Source organism: Mobula hypostoma, chromosome 1 (genome assembly GCF_963921235.1).
Source record: "Mobula hypostoma chromosome 1, sMobHyp1.1, whole genome shotgun sequence".
In the NCBI taxonomy this organism is placed as follows: domain Eukaryota; kingdom Metazoa; phylum Chordata; class Chondrichthyes; order Myliobatiformes; family Myliobatidae; genus Mobula; species Mobula hypostoma.
The window spans coordinates 212,337,771-212,365,232 of record NC_086097.1 but is presented as its reverse complement, the minus strand read 5'-3'; the positions used below and the strand labels follow the sequence as shown (position 1 = coordinate 212,365,232).

Sequence of the window (27,462 nt, the reverse complement as noted above, 5' to 3'; positions counted from 1 at the left end):
AAAACAGAATTATCAACCTGCTAACCAACTTAATTCAAGAACAATCATTGTCATCAATGATTTAGTGATATAATACTGTGCAAAAGTCTTAGGCATATGTACTGTATATAGCTAGGTGCTTGAGATTTTCACACACTACTGTAGTAATTTTACATATTACACTGTACTGTTTCCACAAAGTAAAAACATATGTCAGTGATGATAAACCTGATTTTGATATGGGTCTCTTTTGTGGACTTGAGAGTGGGAAGGGGGCAGGGAGAGGGGAAACATGGTTAGGAAAGGGGGGTGATAGAGGAGGGAGTGGGAAGCACCAGAGAGATATTCTGTGCAATCAATAAACCAATTGTTTGGAATCAACTTACCTAACATGGTGTCTCAGGGCTAGGTGTGTCTGCACATGCTCCACCACCCACCCTTGGCACTACTTCTCCACCACCTTTCCCACGGCTCCCCCCGCTGCTGACAGCTCATTCCACACTCTCGCCATTCTCTGAGTAAAGACGTTGCCCTTAAACATTCCACCTTTCACACTTAACCCATGACCTCTAGTTGTATTCTCACTCAATCTCAGTGGAAAAAGCCTGCTTGCATTTACCCTGTCTATCGTAATTTTGACCTTATACCTCTATCAAATCTCCTCTCAATCTTCTACATTCTAAGGAATAAAGCCTTAACCTATTCAATTTTTCCCAATTATTCAGATCCTCAATTCCCAGCAGCATCCTTGTAAATTTTCTCTGCACTCTTTCAATCTTATTTACATCTTTCCTATAGGTAGGTGATCAAAACTGAACACAGTACTTCAAATTAGATCTCACAAATGTCTTATAGAATTTCAATAAAGCATCCCAACTCCTGTATTCAATACATTTATTTATGAGGGCTAATATTCCAAAAACTTTCTTTATGACCATAATCTAAGTACCTCTGATGCCACTTTCAAGGAATTATGGATCTGCATTCTCAGATCCCTCTGTTCTATTGCACTCCTCAGTGCCCAATTGCTCAGCTTTGAAACCAACTATGGTTGGTGCTCCCAAAGTGCAAAACTCCTCATTTATCGGCATTAAATTCCATCTGCCATTTTTTAGCCCATTTGTACACCTGGTCCTGATCCCGCTGCAAGCTTTGATAGTCTTCCTCGCTGTCCACTACCCAACCAACCTTAGTGTCATTTGCTTATCTAGGCCTCCAGTCAGAGAGGCAATAATCTACTGGCTTCTCCCATGAAGCCGATGTCTAATCCAATTTACTACCTCGTCTGGAATGCTGAGCATTGGAACCTTGACCAATCTCCCATGCAGGACCTTGTCAAAGGCCTTGCTAAAGTCCATGTAGACAACATCCACTGCCTTGCCTTCATCAACTTTCCTGGTCACTTCCTCGAAAAACTCTATGAGATTGGTTAGCACGATCTACTGCGCACAAAGCCAAGCCGACTATCTCTAATCTGTCCTTGTCTATCCAAATACTTATATATCCAGTTCCTTAGAATATCATCCAATAACTTTCCCATGACTGATGTCAGGCTCACTGGCCTATAATCTCCTGGATTATTCTTAGAGCCTTTCATAAACAATGGGACAATATTACCTACCTTCCAATCTTCTGCCACCTCACCCCTGGCTAAGGTTTCTGCACTAGCCTCCTACAGGGTCCTTGTCAGGTCCTGGGGATATATTCACCCTAATTTGCCTCAAGACAGCTAACGGAGTGTATTGTGTCCATGATCTTGCTGCTGTTTTGCCTCACATCTGTAGACTCTGTGTCTGTCTCCTGGGTAAACACAGGTGCCAAAAATCCATTTAACAAATTTCCTATGTCTTTCAGTTCCACGCATAGATCACCACTCTGAATTTCCAGAGGACCACTTTTGTCCCTTGCTATCCTTTTGCTCTTAACATGTCTGTAGAAATCCTTGGTATTCTCCTTCGCTTTGTCTGCTAGAGCTACCACATGTCTTCCTTTAGGCCTCCTGATTTCCTCCTTAAGTTTTCTCCTGCATTTCTTATACTCCTCAGGTAAGTCATTTGTTCCGTAATTATACCCGCTATGCACCTACTCATTTTTCTTAACCAGTCCTTAATATCTCTCAAAAAACAAGGTTCCCTTAACCTACTAGCCATGCCATTTATTCTGACAGGAACATACAAGCTCTCAAAATTTCACCTTTGAAGACTTCCCACTCACCAAGCACACCTTTGCCAGAAATCAACCTGCCCCAATCCACACCTGCAATATCCTTTCTGATACCATCAAAGTTCACTTTTCTCCAATTTAGAATCTCAACCCAAGGAACAGACCTATCTTTTTCCATAACTACCTTAAAACTAATTATTATCACTAAATGCAAAGTGCTCCATTACACAAACTTCCTTTTCCTGCCCTGTCTCATTCCCTAATGAGAGATCTACTGTCACACTCTCTCGAGTTGGTACTTCTTTGTACTGATTAAGGAAACTTTCCTAAACACATTTGACCAACTGTTTCCCATTCAGGCTTAAGTCACCTGCTATCACAACCTTTCGACAGTCTGTGATCTCTCTGAAAATTTGCCTCTCTAAATCCTGCAGAGTGTTGGATGGTCTATAATATAATCCCATTAATATGGTCATCCCTTTCTTATTCCACAGTTCTACACATATATAGGCATCCGTTGGTCTCATGAGACCATGGATTTGCGCTTTGGAAGGTTTCCAGGGCACAGGCCTGGGCAAGGTTGTATGGAAGACCAGCAGTTGCCCATGCTGCAAGTCTCCCCTCTCCACGCCACTGATGTTGTCTAAGGGAAGGGCATTAGGACCCATACAGCTTGGTACCAGTGTCGTTGCACAGCAATGTGTGGTTAAGTGCCTTGCTCAAGGACACACACGCTGCCTCAGCTGAGGCTCGAACTAGCGACCTTTAAATCACTAGACGAACGCCTTAACCATTTGGCCACGAGCCAACAAACTACACATAAAGCCTCACTAGACAAGTCCTCCAGTCTGTCTTGTCTGAGCACTGCTGTGACATTTTCCCTGACTAGTACTGCCACCCCTCCCTCTTTAATCTCTCCTGCTTTATCATGTTTAAAACAACAGAACCCCCAGAACTCTGAGCTGCCAGTCCTGCTCCTCCAGCAGCCCAGTTTCATTAAAAGCTACAATGTCATAATTCCACTTGCTGATCCATGCCCCAAGCTCATCCACCTTTCCTACAAGACACCTTGCATTGAAGCGTATACAGCTCAAAACATTGGTGCCACCATGCTCAACCTTTTGATTCCTGGCTATGTAGTGTTAACAACATCGTTCTCCACAATCAGTCCACTTGCTGCTCTGGTGCTCTGCAACTCTAGTTTAAAGACATCCCCAACCCCAGAGACCTGACTGGTGTGGCATTCCTCTGCTAGGTCTCCCCACCCCACCAACGCTATCAAAGGTGATATTCCTGTTGTTGAGGGGAATGGCCACAGGGTACTCTGCACTAGCTGCCTGCTCCCTTTCTCCCTCCTGACACCAATTACCTGTGCCCTGCATTGTGGGTATAACTACTTCCCTGTTTAACCTATTTATCAACCCCTCAGTCCCCAAAATGATCCAGAGTTCATCTAGTTCCAGTTTCAACTCCTTAACGTGGTCTGTTAGAATCTGTAACTGTATGAACTTTTTGCTGGTGTATTCATCAGAGACACTGGCGGTCTTCCTGATTTCCCACATCCCACAAGAAGAGCATTCCACTATCCTACCTGACACCCTACTGCTCTAAATGTGCAATAATAAAGAAAGAAAAGATAATGAGGAACATCTCCCTACATCCTACATCCTCGACTCCTCGCCAAAGCCTCAATGAGCCAACGCCCAAATTCCCCACTCACACATTGGCCGTTCCACATAAACCTAACTTCTTTTTATTGGATCTTGCCAATTGTATAATTATGTGCAGTCCAATGTGGTCTCAGGAACTGTGGGACGCAAAATGTGCCAACTAACCCCTTACTTCTTTTAAGCTCTCTCTCCCTCTATGCAATCTATTTCTTCTTCGGGTGGTGAAAAGTAGTAAGATATTTAATTGTGGGAGGAATCAAAATCTTACCTGTGCCACCTCAGTCCTATATTTATACATTTTGCCATCAGCCATTGAAGACGGTCGTGGCATGGAGCCATGATAAATTTTATTTTCCTACTCAGTTCGGGGTGATAAAGTTGTTTCTGACTCCCCAAGCCCTAGTTGTAAATCAGTTCTGAAGTTGTCTACTCTTAATGGCTTAGTTCCACAGATACAAATACTTCTATATGAATAATAATTTAAGCTTTCAAAATACTAAATCTTTTATAAAACAATTGCATTTGAAATACCATTGCAGTACTACTGCCATTTCCAATCATTATAATTATTGTTGCACAAAAAGAATGTTTTACAGCAGAGTGTTGGTCAACATGCCCAAAATCATCTTATACAAAATATTTAATACAGGGCATTTACTTTCGAGGTCATATATCATTATTAAAATGTATTGACAAATGATGAATAACATTTAGAAAAATCCCGAAGGGGTTTACACATAAGCTTAAGAATGCTGCAGATCCAAAGACATTAAAATCACACGGCTGGAATATTTGTTCAGATAAACCAATTCTCCTTGTTATTCTGTTCACTGCAAGGAAAAGAAGCTCCAAAAATGAAATCATTAATATCTGTCGGCTTGCTGTATAACCTTGTGGAAAAATTTTCGTATGATATTACAAAGACAGATTTTCAATTTTCTCATGTAATCAACAGATGTGTGTGGATTTGGATGTAATTTCAAGGTTGTAAGAAGAAACAAAATCACATTGAGATTGATGAATAAATCAGCCACGAAGACAAAAACCCTGATGTCTGATGAAAACACCTCTTCAGATAGGCAGGAAATGAAATTAGTTCACAGTAAAGTGCAGAGATGAAGATCAGTGTTCTGTTTTGCTGCAGGCTTCATAAGACTTAGTATAGCAGCAGAGCAAATTGCTAGGACGCAAAAATCTAATTACAGAGCAAATGTCCCCTCTGACACCAAATTAATCTCTATTGGGCCCCCTTTTTGATTCCAGTCTAGCAGATGAAAATGAAATTTAGAATTCTAGGCATGGATGCCACCAATCAGAGAAAAACAGCTGTTAATTGTTGCTGCAGGATCAAACTGTAAAGTGTCCAGCATTGTGTAATTAGACTTCTTTGCATTAATTTTTCAGCTCAATTTATCTTTCATCAGACTTCATGAATGACTGATAGAGAACAGTCATTGCTGTTTACTTGGCACAAAATTCCTCTTCAACTGATTTGGTCAGAATGAGTCTTTGAGCAGAAACTACATCAATTTTATTTGTAATCTTGTCCAAAAGGAGAAGATATGATCAAATTTAAATCCATAACTCTGATCTTTCAAGAGTTCAAGATAGAACCAAACAGGCATGGATTTATTCACATAATTTAACTAAAAAGTAGTTTTGAGGAATGAAATCTCACTTCTGTTGAAGGACATCTCATTACAGCACATAAAATATTTAAGATTTCAGTGACTTCTTCAAGTGCATTTGGTTAAAAACAAATTTCCCTCCAGTAAATAGAATGCCTTTTAAAATTATCTGTAATTGTAAAGTTTTTTGTTGTTTTCCTGGATTTGTAATGTTTCTATGTAGAGTTATGTCCTTTTTATATTTTCTCTGTTGTTCTGCTTTCTATGGAATTGTTATTTTTGGTCTTCTTTTGGTGGTATTTCTTTTACATGAACTTCCAACAAAAGCTGTGTTAGGCTGAATTTTGGTTAGTTGAGACTCTGAAGATAAAAGAGAAGCAGATGGTGCCTTTGTGAGTGAATGAAGGAGAGTAATTTGGAGAACAATACATGAATAGATAGAGTTAAATAAAATACCCGGCCACCTGCTGCCTGCTCTTTCAGCCAGAGCCAAATGTATGTTCCAGAGATTAACTACCATTGCATTTATATTTATCAAGATTAATAGTAATGACAGCTAAAAAAAATACAATAAGCGCTCCACCTCATCCTTTCTCCTCTCTTAAAGTTGATTCAGCTCAATTGTTTATTAACCTACTTGTGCTTTATGTATGTTTATAAAAAAATCAAAAACTCCAAATATTTTATTCTGTTTTACTAAGTAGATGACTAGAGTTGTTCATTTTAGGCAAACTGTGATGAACGGCAAATTTTATTAGGAAGCTAAACAATGTGTTAAAAGTAGTTCTTCAGTCTTTGCTTTCATCAAATCTCTTACCATCTGCAACAAAAGCATCATCAGTGTCAGCCTGAGAAGCAGAGTCCTCATCTAGTTCTTTCTCTATCCAGTGAACACAAAACCAGAAATTTTGAAAAAGCAGCTCAAAGTGACTCATAAACTGACTTGCCCTATTTTTGCTTCATGTTAAAATATATTTTGTATCTGATGAGATTGAGAACTCATCACATTTTAATATCACTTCTACATGAGCTTGTGTCTTTATCAATTTGTCACATTTGCATTTCACACAGAGGTCTTGCACTGGAGTATGTTTATTTGCTTAATTCTTTCTGTCTCAGTTTTTCTGCTGAGCAAAATATATTTTGGTTTTGACTAAGTTATTAAATTGCACACACTGCATTTATTTGTACTTCTACGTTATTCTGCCGCTCGCAAAACAGTGAGGTTATGTGATGACACACACAGTCTCTTAGCAGTTTATTATTTGCAAGTCCAATACAATAATGCCATTAAAGATTCAGGATACATTGGAATGGATTAATTGTATTAACCCAACCTGCTGCTTCAATGCATCAGAGAAGACCTCATTGCCAGAACATTTCCCTAAAGTTTTGCTAACCTTTATTCAGGTGCATCTACAGAATTCTTCACTCCATTCACTTGATCAAAGACATAAATTGGACAGAAAGTGAAAAGTTAGAGGCTTAAAAATAATCAGAATATTGGTCCCAAACTGAGTAGCCTAGAGGTTGAAATGAGACGTTATTTGAAGAGGCATGGTTATGAAAGACTGTATGCCTTGATTGTGCTGCAGCAAGTTACTATGTTCAATTCATTTTGCTGCTCTCTGCAGACATACCACAAACTGGGAGAGCCAAGGCATTGACACCTAAGTAATGAATTCAGTATGCAAAAGCAGATGATCACAAGCTAAGGTGTCAAAATCAGGAAGAAACATCTTTTCCAGAATTACATACAGTATTTATTTTGAAAGCTTTATGAGCCATCTTTTATGTTATTTATTTTGTACTTATCTGAGGTCCATATTAGGTTAACAGACTAGCTTGGATTCTGTAAGGTCGCAAATAAATATTGTCTATATAATATATCTTAATGATTTGGAAGAGAATAAAGATGTCATAATTTGGAAATTTGCAGGTGATACATTATTACAGACGGTACTGTGGATGGAGAAGAAGGTTGTCTCAAGTTACAACAGAGAAAGTTGTATAACTAAGAAAGTGGACAAGGGGATGGCTGATGGAAATTAACTCAGACAAGCACTTTCAGAAGTTACATTAGCCAGGATATATGCAAGGAATGGATGGCCATAGGGAATGTTATAAAACAGAGAGACCTAAGGGTACAAATACACAGGTAGACAGAGTGGTGTAGAAGTAATATGGTATCCTTTTCTTCATTAATTTTAGGTGTTGGGAGGCAATGTTACAAATTGTTGGTCAGGCCGCACTTGAAGAATTGCATTCTGTAGTGTTTCCGCACCATAGAAAGGGTGTGCTAGTTAGAGAGATTGGAGAAAACGTTAACAGGAATTTTGTTTGTTCTGAAAGGCTTGCGGGTTAATGGTCATTTTGATAAGCTGGGACTGATTTCTAGCAGTGAAGACACTAAAGTCTGACATAGAGGTTTATAAAATTATAAGGCTTATTGATAGCATAGATAGTCATGGTCTTTTCCCAGGATATAGTAATTTAAAACCAGAGGGCATTAGTGTAAGATGAGAGACAAAAGATTTTAGAAGGATCTGAGGCACAAGCTTTACACACAGAGGTTGGTAGGTATCTGGAACGAGCTGCCAGAGCAGGTGGTAGAGGCAGGTACAATTACATTTGAAAGACATTTGGACAAGTGCATGGATAGGAAAGTTTAGAAGAACCCGGGCCAAATGCAGGAAAGTAAGATTATAATTGATAGATATCATGGTTGGCATGGATGAATTGGGCAGAAGGGCCTGTTTCTGTGCTGAATAACTCTACAAGTCTATGAAGTTCTTTGAATCATTAATGTTATCAGTAGATTGCTTTATTCACTGAAACTATTCTATTTATAAAGTCATCTGTTAAATTGAATTTACTTGCTTTCAGTACTAAGATGGAAATTTTAAATGTTCACCCTGAATGGTGAATGATTTGCTTTTGAGCACTATCAAATATTTTCTCTTAGCTGGAGACGAGGGAATGCTGCAGAATAGCAAATATAGTAAACCAATATGTTGCGTTAGGATAACATCTGATATTAATGGTGCTTGAAAAGTAATTACAGAATGAAAATAGCGAGCATTTAATGCTTCAAAGATCAACATTTATTCAGTAATCCATGCGTTCCCTTAGTATTGTAAATATTTTGTTATCTAAAAATAAAATTGGATGTATTTGTTTCTCTTCCACTCCCACCACTCTATTCAGAATAATTATTTGTTTAAAAACTCAGTGAATTCACTTCTCTTTTTTTTATTTTGTGACTGACAACCCTGAAAATCCATGTTATTTTCTGCTTCAGGGGTTCTTGCAATCTGAGTTTCAGAACATAATCAACTCAACATCTACAGCTGCACCTGTTGCTACTCCAACAATGGACTGCGTCCGCTCAGTTTGCCGAAATCCCCCACCACAGAGTGTTGACTGGAATGACTACTGCAATAATGGGTTAGTGGCCAGTGGTTTCATATAAAGTGACAGCTGTGGCTTCTTTTTTTAAATGGGGTCAATGAGTTATATCTGCATGCTTAACTTTTTGTTCTGCATGTATAAAGGAATAGGTATATGTTGAAATTTTATATTTTAAAAGACTATAATTAAAGGCAAGTATATTTTGGGATCAGCTGAGTAAATATATATATATGATATTGCAATGGAAAAGCAGGTCATCCACAAGAGTTGCTAACTTTTTTTTGGAATTATAAGGGACAATGTAAAAAAGCAGCACCCTTTTTTTAATCTTGAACAGTTTGAATTATTAGGTATAATTATATTAGTGCAAGAGAAAATGCTACTTAATAGGACAATATCTTTTATTGTGTGATGTCCTGCAATTAAAGCTGCAAGATTGCATTTAAACAAGAGCTGGCATAACTAAAATGCATGTACGAATATGACATATACATATCTTTTCATCTCCTTACAATTTGATCTGTTAAAATTTCCTCTGTTCACACTTTTAATGGAAACTCTCCAAGCTTCAAATATTATAGTTAGAACCTTCTTTATCAGCATTACAAGCTTCTGTTATAAATTGGGGCATAAAAATAAATGGAAATCTAAATATAATCATAGAATATATTAACGGGAATTTCCTTTGGGTTTTTCTCATTGACTGCCATTGCTTCAGCAGATTCAGTATGATTCATTCAGAATTTCCAGCCATTTTTCACCTAAATTACCATGACAGTTCAGGAGAAGCCTAAGGAAAATGCCAGGAAATTATTTTAAAATAGATATTGAGCTACATCTCCATATAATGGTTCACCTGATTCTTGTCAGCTAATCTTGCTTCATTTGCTGATGACCGACTTTTAACACTCTTAAATACTCTGGAGACTTCCTTAAAAACATGCTGGTAGATCGGTGCATATGGGCAGCCGGCAGTAAAGTACTGCAGCTTGTTCTAGCGTCTATGTGTGAGCACGAAGTGGAGAAAAATGCATATGTGTTTATAATATTCAGAACAACAATTGTATTTATGGTACACAAAATGCCTGTTTATTCTCTTTTCACACATTACCTAGAAAATTGAAATATAAATTAAACCGTGTCAATAGAATATTAGAAATTATGCTAAAATCAATAAAAAACAAATTTCAGGCTGATAGTGGAAAGGCTTCTTTCATATACATGCATACGGTGAGAGCGGTCTCAGAAAAAGTTGCAAAAAATCCCAATACCACGTAACAAATGCTTCAATCATGGGACTCCAGTGTTCAATTTGAATGGATGAGATAAGATGCATCGAATGGCATTCCAGATCCGTAACTATCATATGACTTTGAGTTCTAAATATCATAATATTTTTGGATGCAAAGTAAAACTTTGGCCCTTTCAACCTAGAGATCAGCCACATGGAATTATCATTCATATGCTTCCTTAATTCACCCTAATATATGTATTTTTTTATTGCAAAAGATGCCCAAGCTTACAAACAATATTCTTTATGGATAAGGAGCATTTTCCACTTACTTGCTTTATCATCTAGAAGCAACTCATAAAGGAAAGCTGGGAAAGAAGTCACATGATTAGCAAAGTCTGCTCAGTCTGTGCTGAGCCCTGCTGATCACTGATGCTGAAGAGAAGTAGGAATTCTGTACAAAATTATTTTGTCATGTTTCAGTTAGTAGTGCAATCCCAAATGCCATCAGGTTTATTTGCTATATTTTCATATACATCAATAAATGTAATCAGACCTTTTGTCTACATTGTCAATGGATTATATACATTTCCTGTTCCATTATATATTAAAGTTGTATTTATTTACATTATATTCCAGTGTGCATGCTTTTATTCCATTCGAACTGCTTTTATCCAATCGAATCAGCTTGTGTTTACTTGAATGCCTTAACCCCTTTACACTGGATAAAAGAACACTGTGACAAACAAGATCTGAATCTTCAAGAGATACTGTAGATATTTGCAGTTTGTTTACCAGGATGTGAAGCAGTCAGGAGACCAGAGGTTCAGTGTTAGCAAGCATCAATCCAGTGTAGGCGTTACAGTTTCGTCCTCACAGAACACTGGAAATATGGATGGGGTTCACAACAATCACAACTGATAATACACATATTGATTTACTCTTCTGAAAAATTATTGATACAAATGAGTGGGCTAAATTCCATAAAGATTCCACAATTTGCTATTAAAAAGCTCCCCTCTGCCATCAGATTTCTGAACAGACAATTAACCCATGAACACTGTCTCACTACTTTTGCTTTCTTTTTGCACGAATTTTTTTTAATTTTATGATTATTGTAACTTATAGTACAATATATTTCATGTACTGTAATGTACTGCTGCCGCAAAAGAACAAATTTCACAACATTTGTTAGTGATAATAAACCTGGTTCTGATTCTCAGTTCAGACAATCATATGAAGTCACATTGGATTTCAGCCCACTATTTTTATCAATAGAATTAACATTTATAATAACATGTGCAATTAAATATTAACACAAAATGTGAAATTGTAGCCAGAGAGGGAGAGAAGAAATGCCAGGGTGTTGTATTGGATTCCACCAACTCTAACAGTGTATTCCAGATATCAACCATACTGTGCACCCCTCAGATTCACTTCCTCTCACCTTAAATCTTCGCCCTTTTGGTTCTGATAGCCATACCAAGGGACAATTATCTTGACTACCAACCCTTTCTACCCATTTCCTAATCTTATTTGCTTCTGCCAGATCATCTCACAACCTCTTTCATTCCAGGGAAAACAAGGCCAGACTCTCCAAAGGCTCTCCATAACTGAAGTAGTTCAATCCTGTGCCTCCAGGTCCATGTACCTCGCTAAGCATCATTGGACCATTGCTGATCATTTATACACAGTCTTGTTTTTCTGAATAAATTAAATGGCTTAGTCCCAGAACGTGCAAACCCCATGCTGACAGCACCCAAGATCAGGACTGAACTCAGATCTCTGGTGCTGTGAGGCGGTGGCTGTACTAGCTGAAGGATGCCAGTGTGCTGCTTAATCAGATTGCAGACACCAGCAGGAAACATATTAATATACCTTGAGCAACACACACACTAAGTTCTGGAAGAACTCAGCAGGTTAGACATCATCTACAGAATGAATAGATGGTTGACATCTCAGGCCACGACCCTTCTTCAGGACTCATTTTTATACCTTGTTCTTTTGTGCTTGGTTTTGTCACTGGAGTCTGCCATCAAGTGGCGACAGAATAACTCTTGACTCTATGCCCCTCCTTCGTAAATATCCTTTTGTCCCCAAATATGCTTTTATTTGCTGTGGCCCTGACAAAGAAAAGCATATCTTTCTGATTGAGAATAACATATCATGATTGCTACTTTTATATGAAGTAATGCCCATCATGATATGGTGGGTGTGACCTTGCATTTTTTCTACATTCTTGGAGTGGAATTACTCACCACAATGGTGTATCTTGAAACTCAGATGAACTTACTCACAATGTGATGTGGTCACTGGAGCCTGCATTCAAATGGTGAGAGAATAACTTTTCTTACCACTTGTCGCAGATCAGCAATCTCCCTGAATTGGAATAAGGGAGAATGAGATAAATGTTAACCTTCTGAAATATGCTTGGCTTGTGACTTCCCCAAAATGCGGATGATGCTTATTATTCCAGCCTGAAAATTCAGAAGCATCAAGACTGATTGGTATATTAGCTTACTGGCAATGTGATTCTGGCCCTGATTTACTCTTGCAGTTTTATGGTTGAAGCATTTGACTTATTTCGGTAAGAACGTTCTGTTGCACAGTTTCTTACAAGAACATTGATAAAAAGGGAAAGAATTCTTTCCTCACAGTGGTATTCTATCCTACCCTCTTTCCTCTTCCAGAAGTTTGCCTTAAATTGCCTGCCTACTCACTGTCATTCAGCATTGCTAAAACTTTAGTGGGTTTTTGTTGGAACCTTAAAATGAAATGCGCTGATCTTCCATCCCAGAGGGCAAGTAAACTGCTTTAAATAGTCTCAATCCACCTATTGTTCTGTACACAAAATGGCACTATTCCTGCAAATAATTGCAGCATTAAACCTATCAGTTTCCTGTAAAAAGTCCAAATGTTGGGGATAGGAGAGACAAGAGGGCTTTCCTGCAGCTAAATACAAATAGAACATATGCTGTCATCTGCATAGTTGAGCTCAAATTTGGCTTTGCTGACTTGAAAGCACCATGGCACAGTTACATGATGAAACAACTACAGTACAACTTGGTTGAAATTTTAAAGTGAGAAATCTCTGCGTATTATGTGACATATAAGATCCATGAAGATTTCAATATTTTTCCCTCAAGTTCATCATCATCAAAATAGATTATAAACTCATTAAATGTCTGTACTAAGGAAAAGATCAGTTGTTAAAATTTCCAACAAAAATTATGTTTGCTAAGTTTGAGTGGATTCTGAAAGACTTTGCAATATCATTTTAATAATTTAATCTATAAGAAATTAGTTTCATTGATTAATGTTGTTAATATTACATCGTGGAATAATATGTCAGATGTAACATACAAATATAATTGCTGAAATTTGATGTGAATAAGGGCTCCATTGAGGGTCCTGGCACATTTAACATGCTGTTTTTGGATTTGACATTATAACTATAAATGAGCACTCACATTAATGAAGCCCATTGCTTCATTTGGCTGGCACTTTGCAATTGTAGATTTCTTGCTGAAACCTGTATTATGAATTGGTCTTCCAATTCTTATTTTTTGCCCAAGTTTTAAAGATGATATGAAGTTGATTGCATGGCATCAACCCAGTCAATATTTTAAAAGGAAGTATAACTGTTCAGTCAGCAAACATTGAATTACTACTCTTTCTCTTGACAAATAGTAACTTTTATAATGTATGATATCTGAGGGTGATTTCATATTTAGTAGGCATAAAAAGCTGTACTACGGTTTTAATTTTTATTCTTCCATTTGTTTCTTGCAAAAATCAATAATTCTCTCTTCTTTTCTCTGTAGCAGTTTGCAGAGGGATAAAACGTTGTACCTCACCTGAGGATATAACCTTCTTTCCTATGATGACTGCAGGGAAGTCTTCAAAAATGGAGTGTATCAAGGCAATTCTGTGTCTTATTAAAGAACAAGTCGCTAAGCACTTAGATCTTTGAGCTTGCACTTAAAGCTTGTGGGATTGGCCATTTACAAGACATCATGTTGCTTCTTTCCATCGAAGATTATTATTGGACAAACATCCCTCTTCATTTCTGAAGGAAACTTGGATCATTTTGCTTACTGTTGGTTTTGCTGTGGAGTGCTGCTGTAGTGAACTGCCTTAGCAATTTTATGTCATTCTGGGATCATGATCCTAGACCTCCCATCAGTTGTTGATAGTTAACCAGTGAAAACTTTGACTGATGGATAGAGCACTCATAGCAAGTTTGTAAATAGGGTCTGTGTTGCACTCTCTTAGAGTATAAAATGATAAAACGGTTTCCTAGCTAAATGTAACTTTATACTGGCACTGACCAGTGAAATTATATCATTTAATGGGACCAGATTGGCAAGATTAGTATTTTTTGCTTAATTTGTAAGAAAACAGTTTCATAGTTATATATTTGCAAAATTGCTTCCAACAATTTTATTAAGCACCCCAAATTGTCTCATAGACTAGCATGAACAGTTTTTAAGTGTTAAAAAGCAAAACACATTTATTTTGTACTACATAGATGTTTTTGTATCTTCTATGGTGTCATGGTTAGTAATTACGTCACTCTATACGTTTGTGTAAATTTTTTTTTAAACTGCCAAATGCTTCTCTGGTGTTTATTAGATACAGCAACTGATTGGAGAGAGCTAAGTTATAACCTGACATATGGCTATATATAATTGTTTCTTCATACTGTATGTCTATATTTAATCTTTTTTAATGGAAACTGTTGGGCCTATTTATGAAATAATAAATAGAGGTGTTTGTAAGTAATTTTGTAAGCATTGAAAAATATTTTGGGATGCCATTTAACTGTGTTGGCACAACCCTTCTCAATTTGTGTGATTATGCTTACTACATTGAATTAGTTTCTTCAGTAATAATAAATAAGAAACTCAAATCTGGGTTTCTCCTTTTCAGAAAATGATTGATGGTATTTGTGGTATTTATTTTACACATTCCTCTTTGTCAAGTCTATTCACTCTTCAGTTTACATCATAGCAGCATTATTGGTTCCTCATAGATAATTCTGGGTTCTCAATGAACTGAAGAACTTAAAAATTCAATTTTTTTCTCAGTCATATATTTTTAATTGTAATTTTAAACATTAGATAACATTTGATCAATAATTATTATATCTGCAGATTTTGTGCTATGATTTTATTTACTTGCTTCTGAATAATTGTATCTTATGAAATTAAGTAGAATATAAAACTTGGAGCAGGAATTTTATCAACATTTTCTATGCATTTGTGCAACTTCCTCATGGTAATGCACTGTTTATACTTCCTGTGCATGACAACATTGGAAGAGTTTTCTGTGATTATACTATCAATGGTTATGGCATCTCCCCAGCCTTATTTGCACTCCTACTTGTCAGTTCTGATGCCACTTCAGCAGGTAACAAGAAGAAGACTCTCATGCACTGTGGGGTGATCTGTACTGGTTGACATGAGCAAGAAACTTTGTAGGTAAATACCAGTGTACCTTTCTGTTCATATTCTCACTGAATTCATCATTAAGTACAACATTGAGCAGTGACTCAAAGAAAGGCCACACACACAAAATGCCAGAGGAATTCAGCAGGCCAGGCAGCACCTATGGAAAAAAGCACAGTTGACGTTTCGGGCTGAGATCCTTCGGCAGGCCCAAAACATCAACTGTACTTTTTTCCATAGATGCTGCCCGGTCTGCTGAGTTTGTCCAGCAGTTTGTGTGTGTTGCTTTGATTTCCAGCATCTGTAGATTTTCTCTTGATTCTGACTCAAAGAGAGGGTCCAGATGCACTTTGTCTTGACTCCAAGGCAGACAGCTGTGTGAACAATGGCCTCACATTAAATGAAAAGTCACTATATTTTTAAGGGTTTACACAAACACACTTAACAGCTGTCAGAAATGTGCAAAGTTAACAGCTGATGATATTAATGACGATGTTAAAACAATGCTTTGACACTGGCCCTGCCATTGTCTATTTTTGGCTGAGCTAATCACAACATTCAATGGCATGAAGAACTCCCTGCAAAGTTCACTTAAAGAGATAATGAAATACTTAAAGATTAGTTGCTAGATTATTAGTTGCTGATTGAGGCCGCAATTTCTGATATTTTGGCAAGCTTACCATAATTGTCTAAAGTTTGAGTATCCCACTAGAAGTGGTCTGGCTGGTATCAATACACTTTTCTGTTCATTTAAGAACATATATTGAAGCAAGTTTCTTATAAATATCAGTTTCCAGTTAGGTCTACCCGATGGAAGTGAACTTACTCCAGTATAGCAGGTGTATATTCCATGAAGCTGATCCTGAAAGCCAAACTGCCAAATAGAATTTTATATAGTATGGTATATTGGTCTTCAAGCAACCTCTCTGCCTCATTGAGTCTTGGGAGGAGCGTTTCAACCAAGGTGATATTGAGATTGGTGATGCTCACTCCACATTGCTCATCCTGCCCATTCTGCAGGCATTGCCACATTAGACAAGAAAGTGAGGAGAAGGAAGAACATCAGGAGACAAAGAAATGGTTAAAAAAAAACACACAAAGGGATGACACAATGTAAGCATTGACTTTCTGCCGGGTTCGATGTAATCAAGTCATTTATGATTGAAATCAGCAACTTCACCAGCACCTCACCTTTCACCAAGTGTCCTATGCTCCTTACCATTTCTCTACATTAGGGGTTCAGTACCTTCTTTATGCCATGGACCAAATACCATTATGCAAGGCATCTAAGGACCCCATGTTCTACATCATCCCCTTTCTGACAACACAGAGATAAAGATCACCAAAATGCACATTCCAATCAATGTTTTTAGTTGAATTAAGAACAGAATGCATTTCAAAATAAACAAATCACTCCCTTTGTGTCTTTCCCTAGTTCACTAGGAGGCAGTTCTTGCAACTGCATGGATGGTGAAAACTATTCAAGGGAGGAGATAGCAACAGTCTCAAAGAGCGATGTTCCAGAGGGTATGGCCTGGGACAGCACTATCTAGGAATACATAGCTGTAGTCTGTGCTGGTTGGCAGATAGGTAACAAAATGTGAAGGGTGACTGCAGGAATATTGCCATCATGTAAGTGATGCCTAGGACTCATTGCCACTTTTGTGGTGTGATGCTCCAGCGGTCCCACTAAGGTTAATGGACTCCTCTAAGGTCCTCCAGGCCCCTTTTATCCCTTGTGTCCTGAGCTGTGGCAACAGCAGTGTGACTTCTGCAGTTACAGCCACATCACTAATGAAAGGTGCAGTACTGTGCCGAAGTCTTGGGCACATATGCTGTATATAATTAGGGTGCCTAAGACATTATACAGTACTGTAGTAACTTTATGTATTGTACTGGACTGCTGCTACAAAAATAGCTAATTTCACGACATACCTGATTCTGATATGGGTCTCTATTGTGGACTGAGAGAGGGGAGGGAGCAAGAAACACCACAGAGACATTCTATAATGATCAATAAACCAATCGTTTGGAATCAAATAACCTTGCCTGGTGTCTCAGGGCTGGGTGTGTTTGCACCTACACCATCCCCTGCCTAGGACACACCTCTGCCACCTGCCCATCACCCCTCCCTCACCATTCTTAGCATCCATTGCTCCCACCAGAATTGCAAACTCCCTCTCTACTCCACATTGACAAATACAGTGGCTATACTTCATCAGGAGTTTGAAAAGATTTGGTACGTCAACAAAAACACTCAAAAACTTCTATAGATGTACCATAGAGAACATTCTGACAGGCTGCATCACTGTTTGGTATGGAGGGGCTACTGCACAAGACCAAAAGAAGCTGCAGGGGGTCGTAAATTTAGTTAGCTCCTTCTTGGGTACTAGCCTACAAAGTACCCAGAACATCTTCAAGGAGCAGTGTCTCAGAAAGGCAGCGTCCATTATTAAGGATGTCTAGCACCGAGGGCATGCTGTTTTCTCATTGTAACCATCAGGTAGGAGGTACAGAAGCCTGAAGGCACACACTCAGTGATTCGGAAACAGCTTCTTCCCATCCGATTCCTAAATGGACATTAAACTCATGAACACTACCTCCCATCTTAAATATATATTATTTCTGCTTTTGCATGATTTTTAATCTATTCAATATACATATACTGTAATTTACTTATTTGTTTATCATTTTTTTCTTCTAAATTATGTATTGCATTGAGCTGCTGCTGCTAAGTTAACAAATTTCGCGATAGATGCCGGTGATAATAAACCTGATTCTGATTCTATGTAAAAGTCTGAGGCACTGTAGCTATATATATAGTATGTGCCTAAGACTGTTGCACAGTAATGCACATTCTGTTTGTTCTGCAAGAGAATCTATAACTTCAGCCATCAGACCCTAAAACATGTTGTGTTCAGCATGAGTACCAATGAAAGTGACCATTATTCCATAATGGAAAAGATGAATTCCAAGCTCTGCACTAACACCTGGGCCAAGTGGATAATGGACTCCTCCTCGGACTTGGTTTTCTCTCAGATTACAGCATACATACATACCAACCTTCTGTAACTTCCATTCTCCAACTTATTTCTCTGCTCTATATTCTCTTATATGCCCTTCAACTAGTCAAGAAGAAAAGAAAAGCTTACGAAAGGTTCAGAGAGCTAGGGTAATGTTAGAGATCTAGAAGTTTATAAGGCTAACAGGAAGGAGCTTAAGAAGGAAATTAGAAGAGCCAGAAGGGGCCATGAGAAGGCCTTGGCTGGCAGGATTAAGGAAAACCCCAAGGCATTCTACGAGTATGTGAGGAGCAAGAGGATAAGACCTGAAAGAATAGGACCTATCAAGTGTGACAGTGGGAAAGTGTGTATGGAATCGGAGGAAATAGCAGAGTACTTAATGAATACTTTACTTCAATATTCACTATGGAAAAGGATCTTGGTGATTGCAGCAATGACTTGCAGTACACAGTAAAAACAAAACAACGATCCACCAGGACCATGGTGCTACATGAAACAACACAAAACTACTCTAGACTACCTGAAACAACACAAAACTACACTAGACTATGTGAAACAACACAAAACTACATTAGACTTCAGGCCTACACTGGACTACAAAAAGTGCGCAAAATAGTGCAAGACAGTACAATAATTAATAAACAAGATAACAGGCACAGTAAAGGACAAATTACAATATAATAATAAATGATGTAAATATACAAAGTAAATGTAAACAACGTTTTAGCAGGAATTCAGAATGAAATAAGCAAAAATTGCAAAGGGAGTGGAGTGGAGAAGTCCTGCATAATTTGATTAGGAATAATCAGCATGGCTTTGTCAAGGGCAGGACGTGCCTTACGAGCCTGAATGAATTTTTTGAGGATGTAACTAAACACATTGATGAAGGAAGAGCATTAGATGTAGTGTATATGGATTTCAGCAAGGCATTTGATAAGGTACCCCATGCAAAGCTTATTGAGAAAGTAAGGAGGCATGGGATCCAAGGGGATATTGCTTTGTGGATCCAGAACTGGCTTGCCCACAGGAGGCAAAGAGTGGTTGTAGATGGGTCATATTCTGCATAGAGGTCAGTGACCAGTGGCGTGCCTCAGGGATCTGTTCTGGGACCCCTACTCTTCATGATTTTTATAAATGACCTGGATGAGGAAGTGGAGGGATGGGTTAATAAGTTTGCTGATGACACAAAGGTTGAGGGTGTTGTGGACAGTGTGGAGGGCTATCAGAGGTTACAGCAAGACATTGATAGGATGTAAAACTGGGCTGAGAAGTGGCAGATGGAGTTCAAACCAGATAAATGTGAAGTGGTTCATTTTGGTAGGTCAAATATGATGGCAGATTATAGTATTAATGGTAAGACTCTTGGTAGTGTGGAGTATCAGAGGGATCTTGGGGTCTGATTCCATAGGACGCTCAAAGCAGCTGCGCAAGTTGACTCTATGGTTAAGAAGGCCTACGATGTATTGGCCTTCATCAATCGTGGAATTGAATTTAGGAGCCGAGAGGTAATATTGCAGCTATATAGAACCCTGATCAGACCCCACTTGGAGTACTGTGCTCAGTTCCGGTCGCCTCACTACAGGAAGGATGTGGAAACCATAGAAAGGGTGCAGAGGAGATTTACAAGGATGTTGCCTGGATTGGGGAGCATGCCTTATGAAGACAGGTTGAGTGAGATCAGCCTTTTCTCCTTGGAGAGACAGAGGATGAGAGGTGACCTGATAGAGGTGTATAAGATGATGAGAGGCATTGATCATGTGGATAGTCGGAGGCTTTTTCCCAGGGCTGAAATGGCTGTCACAAGAGGACACAGGTTTAAGGTGCTTGGGAGTAGATACAGAGGAGATATCAGGGGTAAGTTTTTTACGCAGAGAGTGGTGAGTGCATGGAATGGGCTGCCAGCAACGATGGTGGAGGTGGATACGATAGGGTCTTTTAAGAGACTTTTGGATAGGTACATGGAGCTTAGAGAAATAGAGGGCTATGGGTAAGCCTAGTAGTTTCTAAGGTAGGGACATGTTTGGCACAACTTTGTGGACTGAAGGACCTATATTGTGTTGTAGGTTTTCTATGTTTCTACGTTTAGCGCTCTATCACCCACCCTCCTGTGCTGAAGTGCCAACTGTGTAAAGTGCCCATAAACAGGACAAGTATGCAATATGAACTTACCTTGCTGCTGCAAATCAAGAATGTAGTAACTGCATCCAATAATCCTCAATGGATTTGTTGTGCATGTAGAGGTCGTGTGTAAACTAGTCCTGTGGTGCTAGTAAGTCCTAACCACAAAAATCTCTAGCAGCAACCAAAAGCTTCAGAATAATTTGTACTTCATTGTAGACAAACTATCAATAAGCAACACACACAAAATGCTGAAGAGCTCAGCAGGTCAGGCAGCATTTATGGAAATGAACAAGCAGTCAGCATTTCAGGCTGAGACCCTTCTTCGGGACTGGAAATGAAGGGGGAAGGCGACCGAATAGAAAGGTGGTGGCGGGGAGGAAGGAGGATAGCTAGAAGATGATACATGCAAGTCTGGGTTGAACAGTTGTTGGGCATCAGAGATCACAGAGGGGAAGCAGTGAGAGAGGGTCTCACTGATCTCCTGTTGAAGAGAAGACTTAAATTTCTTCAGGGTAGACATCCCTCAAAGAGACTTCACAGTGGAGCAGCAAATCATAAACATGAGGACTTCTGCAGGTGCCGGAAATCCAGAGCAACACACACAAAATGCTGGACGAACTCAACAGGTTAGGCAGCATCTAATGCCTGTACTAGTAGAAACAGGGCAATATCATTATCAATGACCTCTAGCAAAACTTGGTCTCCAAAGAATCTCCTTTATTTTCTTTCACAGCTCTCACATGCAGCCAAGTCAGACCTGTCCACACACTTCAAATTGCAATGTGAATCCATGTCAATTTTTTTCTGAAAACACTAGGAGTGCGGTCCTCATCAGAGTCCTCTTGGGCATTATGGATGCATGTAGCACCCCTCTGACAGGTCCCTGTTCTAGCTTCGCTACACCTATTGCCAGACCACAGCCCATTAATGCCTTCTGTAATCCCTGGGACAACGTTCTAATTACAATGCAGCAATTACTCAGGAAACATAGCAGAACAAGCTACTGACAGCTGAAAAGTGGTCCAGATTCTAAGTATATCCTTCCTCAAGTATGGAGACCAGAATTGCACATAGTACTCCAAGTGCGGCCTCACCAGTACCCTGTATAGTTGCAGAATGACCTCCCTGCTCCTGAATTCAATCCCTCCAGCAATGAAGACCAACATTCCTTTTGCCTTCTTAATAACCTGTTGCACTGGCAAGCCAACTTTTTGCGATTCATGAGCAAGCACTCCCAAGTCCCTCTGCACAACAGCATACTGCAATCATTCACCATTTAAATAATAATCTGTTCTTCTATTATTCCTTCCAAGGTGGATGATCTCACATTTACCAGTGCTGTATTCCATCTGCCAGACCTTGGCCCACTCACCTAACCTATCTATATCCCTCTGCAGACTCTCCACATCCTCTGTACAATTAGCTTTTCCACTCAGTTTAGTGTCATCAGCAAATTTTGCTACATTACACTCGGTCCCCTCTTCCAAATCATGAATGTAAATGGTAAAAAGCTGTGGGCCCAGCACCAACCCCTGCAGCACTCCACTCACCACAGACTGTCAACTGGAGAAACACCCATTGATACCAACTGTCTGCTTTCTATTGGTTAACCAATCCACTATCCATGCCAATACACTTTCTCCAACTCCATGCATCCGTATCTTATTTATAAGTCTCTTGTGCGGCACCTTATGTTGCAAGCATTTGAAGGTCTGAATTGTCCACTGGCCAAGGATGTTGAAGTCATTATACAGTAAATGGCAGGAGTATTGATATGCAGGGAGATCTTGAGGTGCAAATCCACTGCTTCCTGGAAGTGACAACACAGGCAGATATGGTAAGCAAGCATACATACCTTCACTGGTTGGGATGAAAGTTAGGAAGTCGTGTGGCAGACGTATTAAACTTTAGTTAGGCTGCATCTCTATATTGGTGTAAAGCTTACTTTGATATTACTCAAGAGGTCATGGGATTTTGGCATTGATTTCAGAATTGAGCATTCTCACACAACTTCCTGATACGCTCAACATCCTGACAATGAAGGCAAGTATATGTTGTATGCCATCTTTATTACCCTATCTACTTGTGTTGCACAGATGGTGATAAAGTTGTCTCCTGCTGATGAAGTCAAATGGATTCAATGATCATGCCGTTAATGAGCATGCTGAGAAGATTGTGAATTGTGCACTTACAATGGAGTGGTTTGGACCTCGATGGCATTGCTGCCCATCGGTTGCAGAATTGCTTCCTCCTGCGATGTGAAGTGCCCCAGTCAAAAGTGATCCCATCCTATGGTGGGTGTCCCTCCTACTCCTGTCAGTGTCACCCTGAATAGAAAAGATGAAAAACATTAACCAACCTTTTCTGTTCTCCTCGGAGGCTTAACCTCTCTGTGGGATGTGCAGAGGATAGAATATGAAAGCATGATAGAGCCATTTCTATATTGCTGTGGACTTACTTCAACATCACTCAAGAGGTGATATCGACATTGATTTCAGGTGTGGGATTTTCATTCCCGGCTGACACAACTCTACTCCCATCCCCTCCTATCTCCTGCCAAAAGGATAGAAGTGCTGCCATACTATCTGGTGACTTGTCCTTCACAATGGCATCACCAGCTGGAGCCCATCGACACTTACTCAGATATGAAGGCACATTTGCTTTAATTCACAGTGTGCTGCTAAAGGCGTTTAACCTCCTCCAAAGTGTGTAAGTAATCCTCTGTGTTAGCCTTGGTGATGAAAAGATGTTCCTGGTTACATTGGCAACAACGTACAGTGTGTCAAATCTCTTTGCTGCTATCAGGCATGTCTTTTGTTTCGGCAGCTTGGTGTTAGTTCAAGCTCTTAGGGGCACTCACAGAGAGAGGTACCATTGGCTCTCATCTGCATTTAACAGATTGGATGAGTACAACAGATCTAACCTTAAAAGATGTGACTACCTCCAAATCTGTACAGAGCTCTTGAAGTGTCAAGAATGAGTTAAATTTATCTTTAACTCCCTGTAGAGACAAATTTTATAGTGCCATGTAATCCAGCTGTCATGTCAGCCTCGGGTACTAACATGATTGGGGTCGCTCAATTACTATGAGTCATTTTCACTAAGACTCTGTGTTTTATTGTTTGTCCAGCTCTGCTTCCACTTGTCTTTATAATAAATAAGACAGACTTTGAGATTTTCAATCTCCTGGTTTGACATCGGGTTTGATCTGCCTGATGGCCAGTAATGCTAGTGAACACATCATTAATGATCTCATCAGATTTGTGTAACAATGTTTTCAAGCATGATTTCAGAATATGTGCTTGGACACCGAATATATTGTTTCAATTCACCTCTGTTTTCTTAGGCAGTCGTTAGCTAATAAAGCTGCTCTGTCAGTGCAGTCTGCTATGACTGTCGACAATTCTAATCTCTGGCCTTTATAATTTATTGTGTTTTCCCTAAACCCGAGCTGGTCTTTCATTCTCCTAGGTCTGGACAAAATGCTTGGTGTAAATATCTCAAACCATAATATAACAACCCTCCACTGTGGCAAACTACATTTCTACTGCTGGGCTGCATTTTGACTTCAAGGTTCAAAGTTCAAAGTAAATTTATTATCAAAGTACAAATATGTCACTACGTACAACCTTGAGATTTGTTTTCTTGTGGACGTACCCAGTAAATCCAAGAAACATAATACAATCGATGAAAGACCACACCCACCAAGACGACAAACAACCAATGTGCAAAAGACAACAAATTACAAATACAAAAGAAAAAATAATCATCATCATCAATAAATAAGCAATAAATATCAAGAACTTAAGATGAGTCCTTGAAAGTGAGTCCATAGGTTGTGGGAACAGTTCAGTGATGGGGCGAGTGAAATTGAGTGAAGTTCTGGGGCCCCCCCCCCCCCCGGTTCAAGAGCCTGATAATTGAGGGGGAATAACTGTTCCTGAATCTGGTGGTGTGGGTCCTGGGGCTTGTGTACCTTCCTCCTGATGGCAGCAGCAAGAAGAGAGCATGTCCTGGGTGCCAGTTGTCCTGGATGATAGATACTGCGTTCCTGCACCAGGCACTCTTGTACATGTGCTCAAGGTTGTGGAGGACTTTACCTGTGATGGACTGGGCCATATCCATTACTTCTTGTAGGATTTTCCATTCAAGGGCATTGGTGTTTCCATAACAGGTTGTGATGCAGTCAGTTAATATTCTCTCTGCTACACATCTATAAAAGTTTGTCAAAGTTTTAGGTGTCATGCTAAACCTTCACGAACTTCCAAGGGAGTAGAGGCACTCCGTGATTTCTTTGTAACTGCACTTTTATGCTGGGCCCAGGCCAGATACTCTGAAATGATAACACCAAGGTATTTAAAGTTGCTGACCCTCTCCATCTCTGATCTCCTGATAAGGCCAGCCTCATGGACCTGCAGTTTCCTCCTCCTGAAGTCAACAGTCAGCTCTTTGGTCTTGCTGACATTGAATGAGATGTTGTGGTGACACCACTCAGCCAGATTTTCAATCTCCCTCCTATATGTTGACATCACCACCTTGATTTGGGCAACGACAGTGGTGTTGTCAGCAAACTTAAATATGGTATTGGAGCTGTATTTAGCCTCACAGTCATAGCATAAAGTGAGTAGAGCAGGGGCCTAACAACAGAGCCTTGTGGTGCACCCATGCTGATGGGGATTGTGGAACAGATGTTGTTGCCAGACTGACTGGGGCCTGCAGGTGAGGAAATCATGGATTCAATTGCACAAAGGGGTATTGAGGCCAAGGTCTTGAATCTTACTGATAGTATTGAATGCTGCCCTGTAGTCGATAAAGTATGCACCCAGATGTTCCAGGGTTGAGTGAAGAGCCAACCAAATGGCATCTTCTGTGGACCGGTTGTACCAGTAGGCAAATTGTAGAAGATCCAAGTCATCTCTCAGGCAGGAGTTGATATTTTTCATCACCAACCTCTCAAAACCTTTCATTACTGTGGATGTAAGTGCTACTAGACAATAGTTACTGAGGCAGGTATAAGATGTGAAACGATAGGACCTATCAAATGTGACAGTAGGAAAGTGTGTATGGAACTGGAGGAAAAAGAAGAGCACTTAATGAATACTTCAGTAATCACTATGGAAAAGGATCTTGGTGATAGTAGTGATGACTTGCAGTGGACTGAAAAGCTGGAGCATCTAGATATTAAGAAAGAGGATGTGCTGGAGCTTTTGGAAAGCGTCAAGTTGGATAAGTCGCCGGGACCGGATGAGATGTACCCCAGGCTGCTGTGGAAGGCGAGGGAGGAGATTGCTGAGCCTCTGGCGATGATCTTTGCATCATCAATGAGGACAGGAGAGGTTCCAGAGGATTGGAGGGCTGCAGATGTTGTTCCATTATTCAAGAAAAGGAATAGAGATAGCCCAGGAAATTATAGATCAGTGAGTCTTACTTCAGTGGTTGGTAAGTTGATGGAGAAGATCCTAAGAGACAGGAATTATGAGCATTTGGAGAGGTATACTATGATAAGGAACAGTCAGCATGGCTTTGTCAAGGGCAAGTTGTGCCTTACGAGCCTGATTGAATTTTTTGGGGATGTGACTGAGCACATTGATGAAGGTAGAGCAGTAGATGTAGTGTATATGGATTTCAGCAATGCATTTGATAAGGTACCCCATACAATGCTTACTGAGAAAGTAAGGAGGCATGGGATCCAAGGGGATCTTGCTTTGTGGATCCAGAACTGGCTTATCCACAAAAGGCAAAGAGTGGTTGTAGACAGGTCATATTCTGCATGGAGATCGGTGACCAATGGTGTGCCTCCGGGATCTGTTCTGGGACCCTTACTCTTCGTGATTTTTATAAATGACCTGGATGAGGAAGTGGAGGGATAAGTTAGTAAATTTGCTGATGAAACAAAGGTTGGAGGTGTTGTGGATAGTGTGGAGGGCTGTCAGAGGTTACAGAGGGACATTAAACATAGAACATAGAATACTACAGCACAGTACAGGCCCTTCGGCCCACAATGTTGTGCCGACCCTTAAACCCTTCCTCCCATATAACCCCCACCTTAAATTCCTCCATATACCTGTCTAGTGGTCTCTTAAATTTCACTAGTGTATCTGCCTCTGCCACTGATTCAGGCAGTGCATTCCACGCACCAACCACTCTCTGAGTAAAAAACCTTCCTCTAATATCCCCCTTGAAATTCCCCCCCCCTTACCTTAAAGTCATGTCCTCTTGTATTGAGCAGTGGTGCCCTGGGGAGGAGGCGCTGGCTGTCCACTCTATCTATTCCTCTTATTATCTTGTATAACTCTATCATGTCTCCTCTCATCCTCCTTCTCTCCAAAGAGTAAAGCCCTAGCTCCCTTAATCTCTGATCATAATGCATACTCTCTAAACCAGGCAGCATCCTGGTAAGTGTCCTCTGTACACTTTCCAATGCTTCCACATCCTTCCTATAGTGAGGCGACCAGAACTGGACACAGTACTCCAAGTGTGTCCTGAACAGAGTTTTATAGAACTGCATCATTACCTCACGACTCTTAAACTCTATCCCTCGACTTATGAGAGGTAACACCCCATAAGCTTTCTTAACTACCCTACCTAACTGTGAGGCAACTTTCAGGGATCTGTGGACATGTACCCCAAGATCCCTCTGCTTCTCCACACTACCAAGTATCCTGCCATTTACTTTGTACTCTGCCTTGATGTTTGTCCTTCCAAAGTGTACCACCTCACATTTCTCCAGGTTGAACTCCATCTGCCACTTCTCAGCCCACTTCTGCATCCTATCCATGTCTCTCT

The 27,462-nt window shown here is 39.8% G+C and overlaps 1 protein-coding gene across 4 annotated transcripts in view; it reads left to right on the top strand.

The window, feature by feature from the left end:
- tox (thymocyte selection-associated high mobility group box) overlaps positions 1 to 15,018 on the top strand; it is a 256,894-nt gene extending 241,876 nt beyond the window's left edge. For 3 of the 4 annotated variants that reach the window (XM_063041946.1, XM_063041957.1, XM_063041929.1), the window contains 2 exons: positions 8,742 to 8,887; positions 13,907 to 15,018. In XM_063041946.1, coding sequence (XP_062898016.1) covers positions 8,742 to 8,887; positions 13,907 to 13,943 — 183 coding nt within the window. In that variant the 3' untranslated portion in view covers positions 13,944 to 15,018. The remainder of the gene's footprint in view (positions 1 to 8,741; positions 8,888 to 13,906) is intronic. The other variant, XM_063041937.1, reaches the window with a different exon arrangement.
- Positions 15,019 to 27,462: the final 12,444 nt, after the last annotated feature.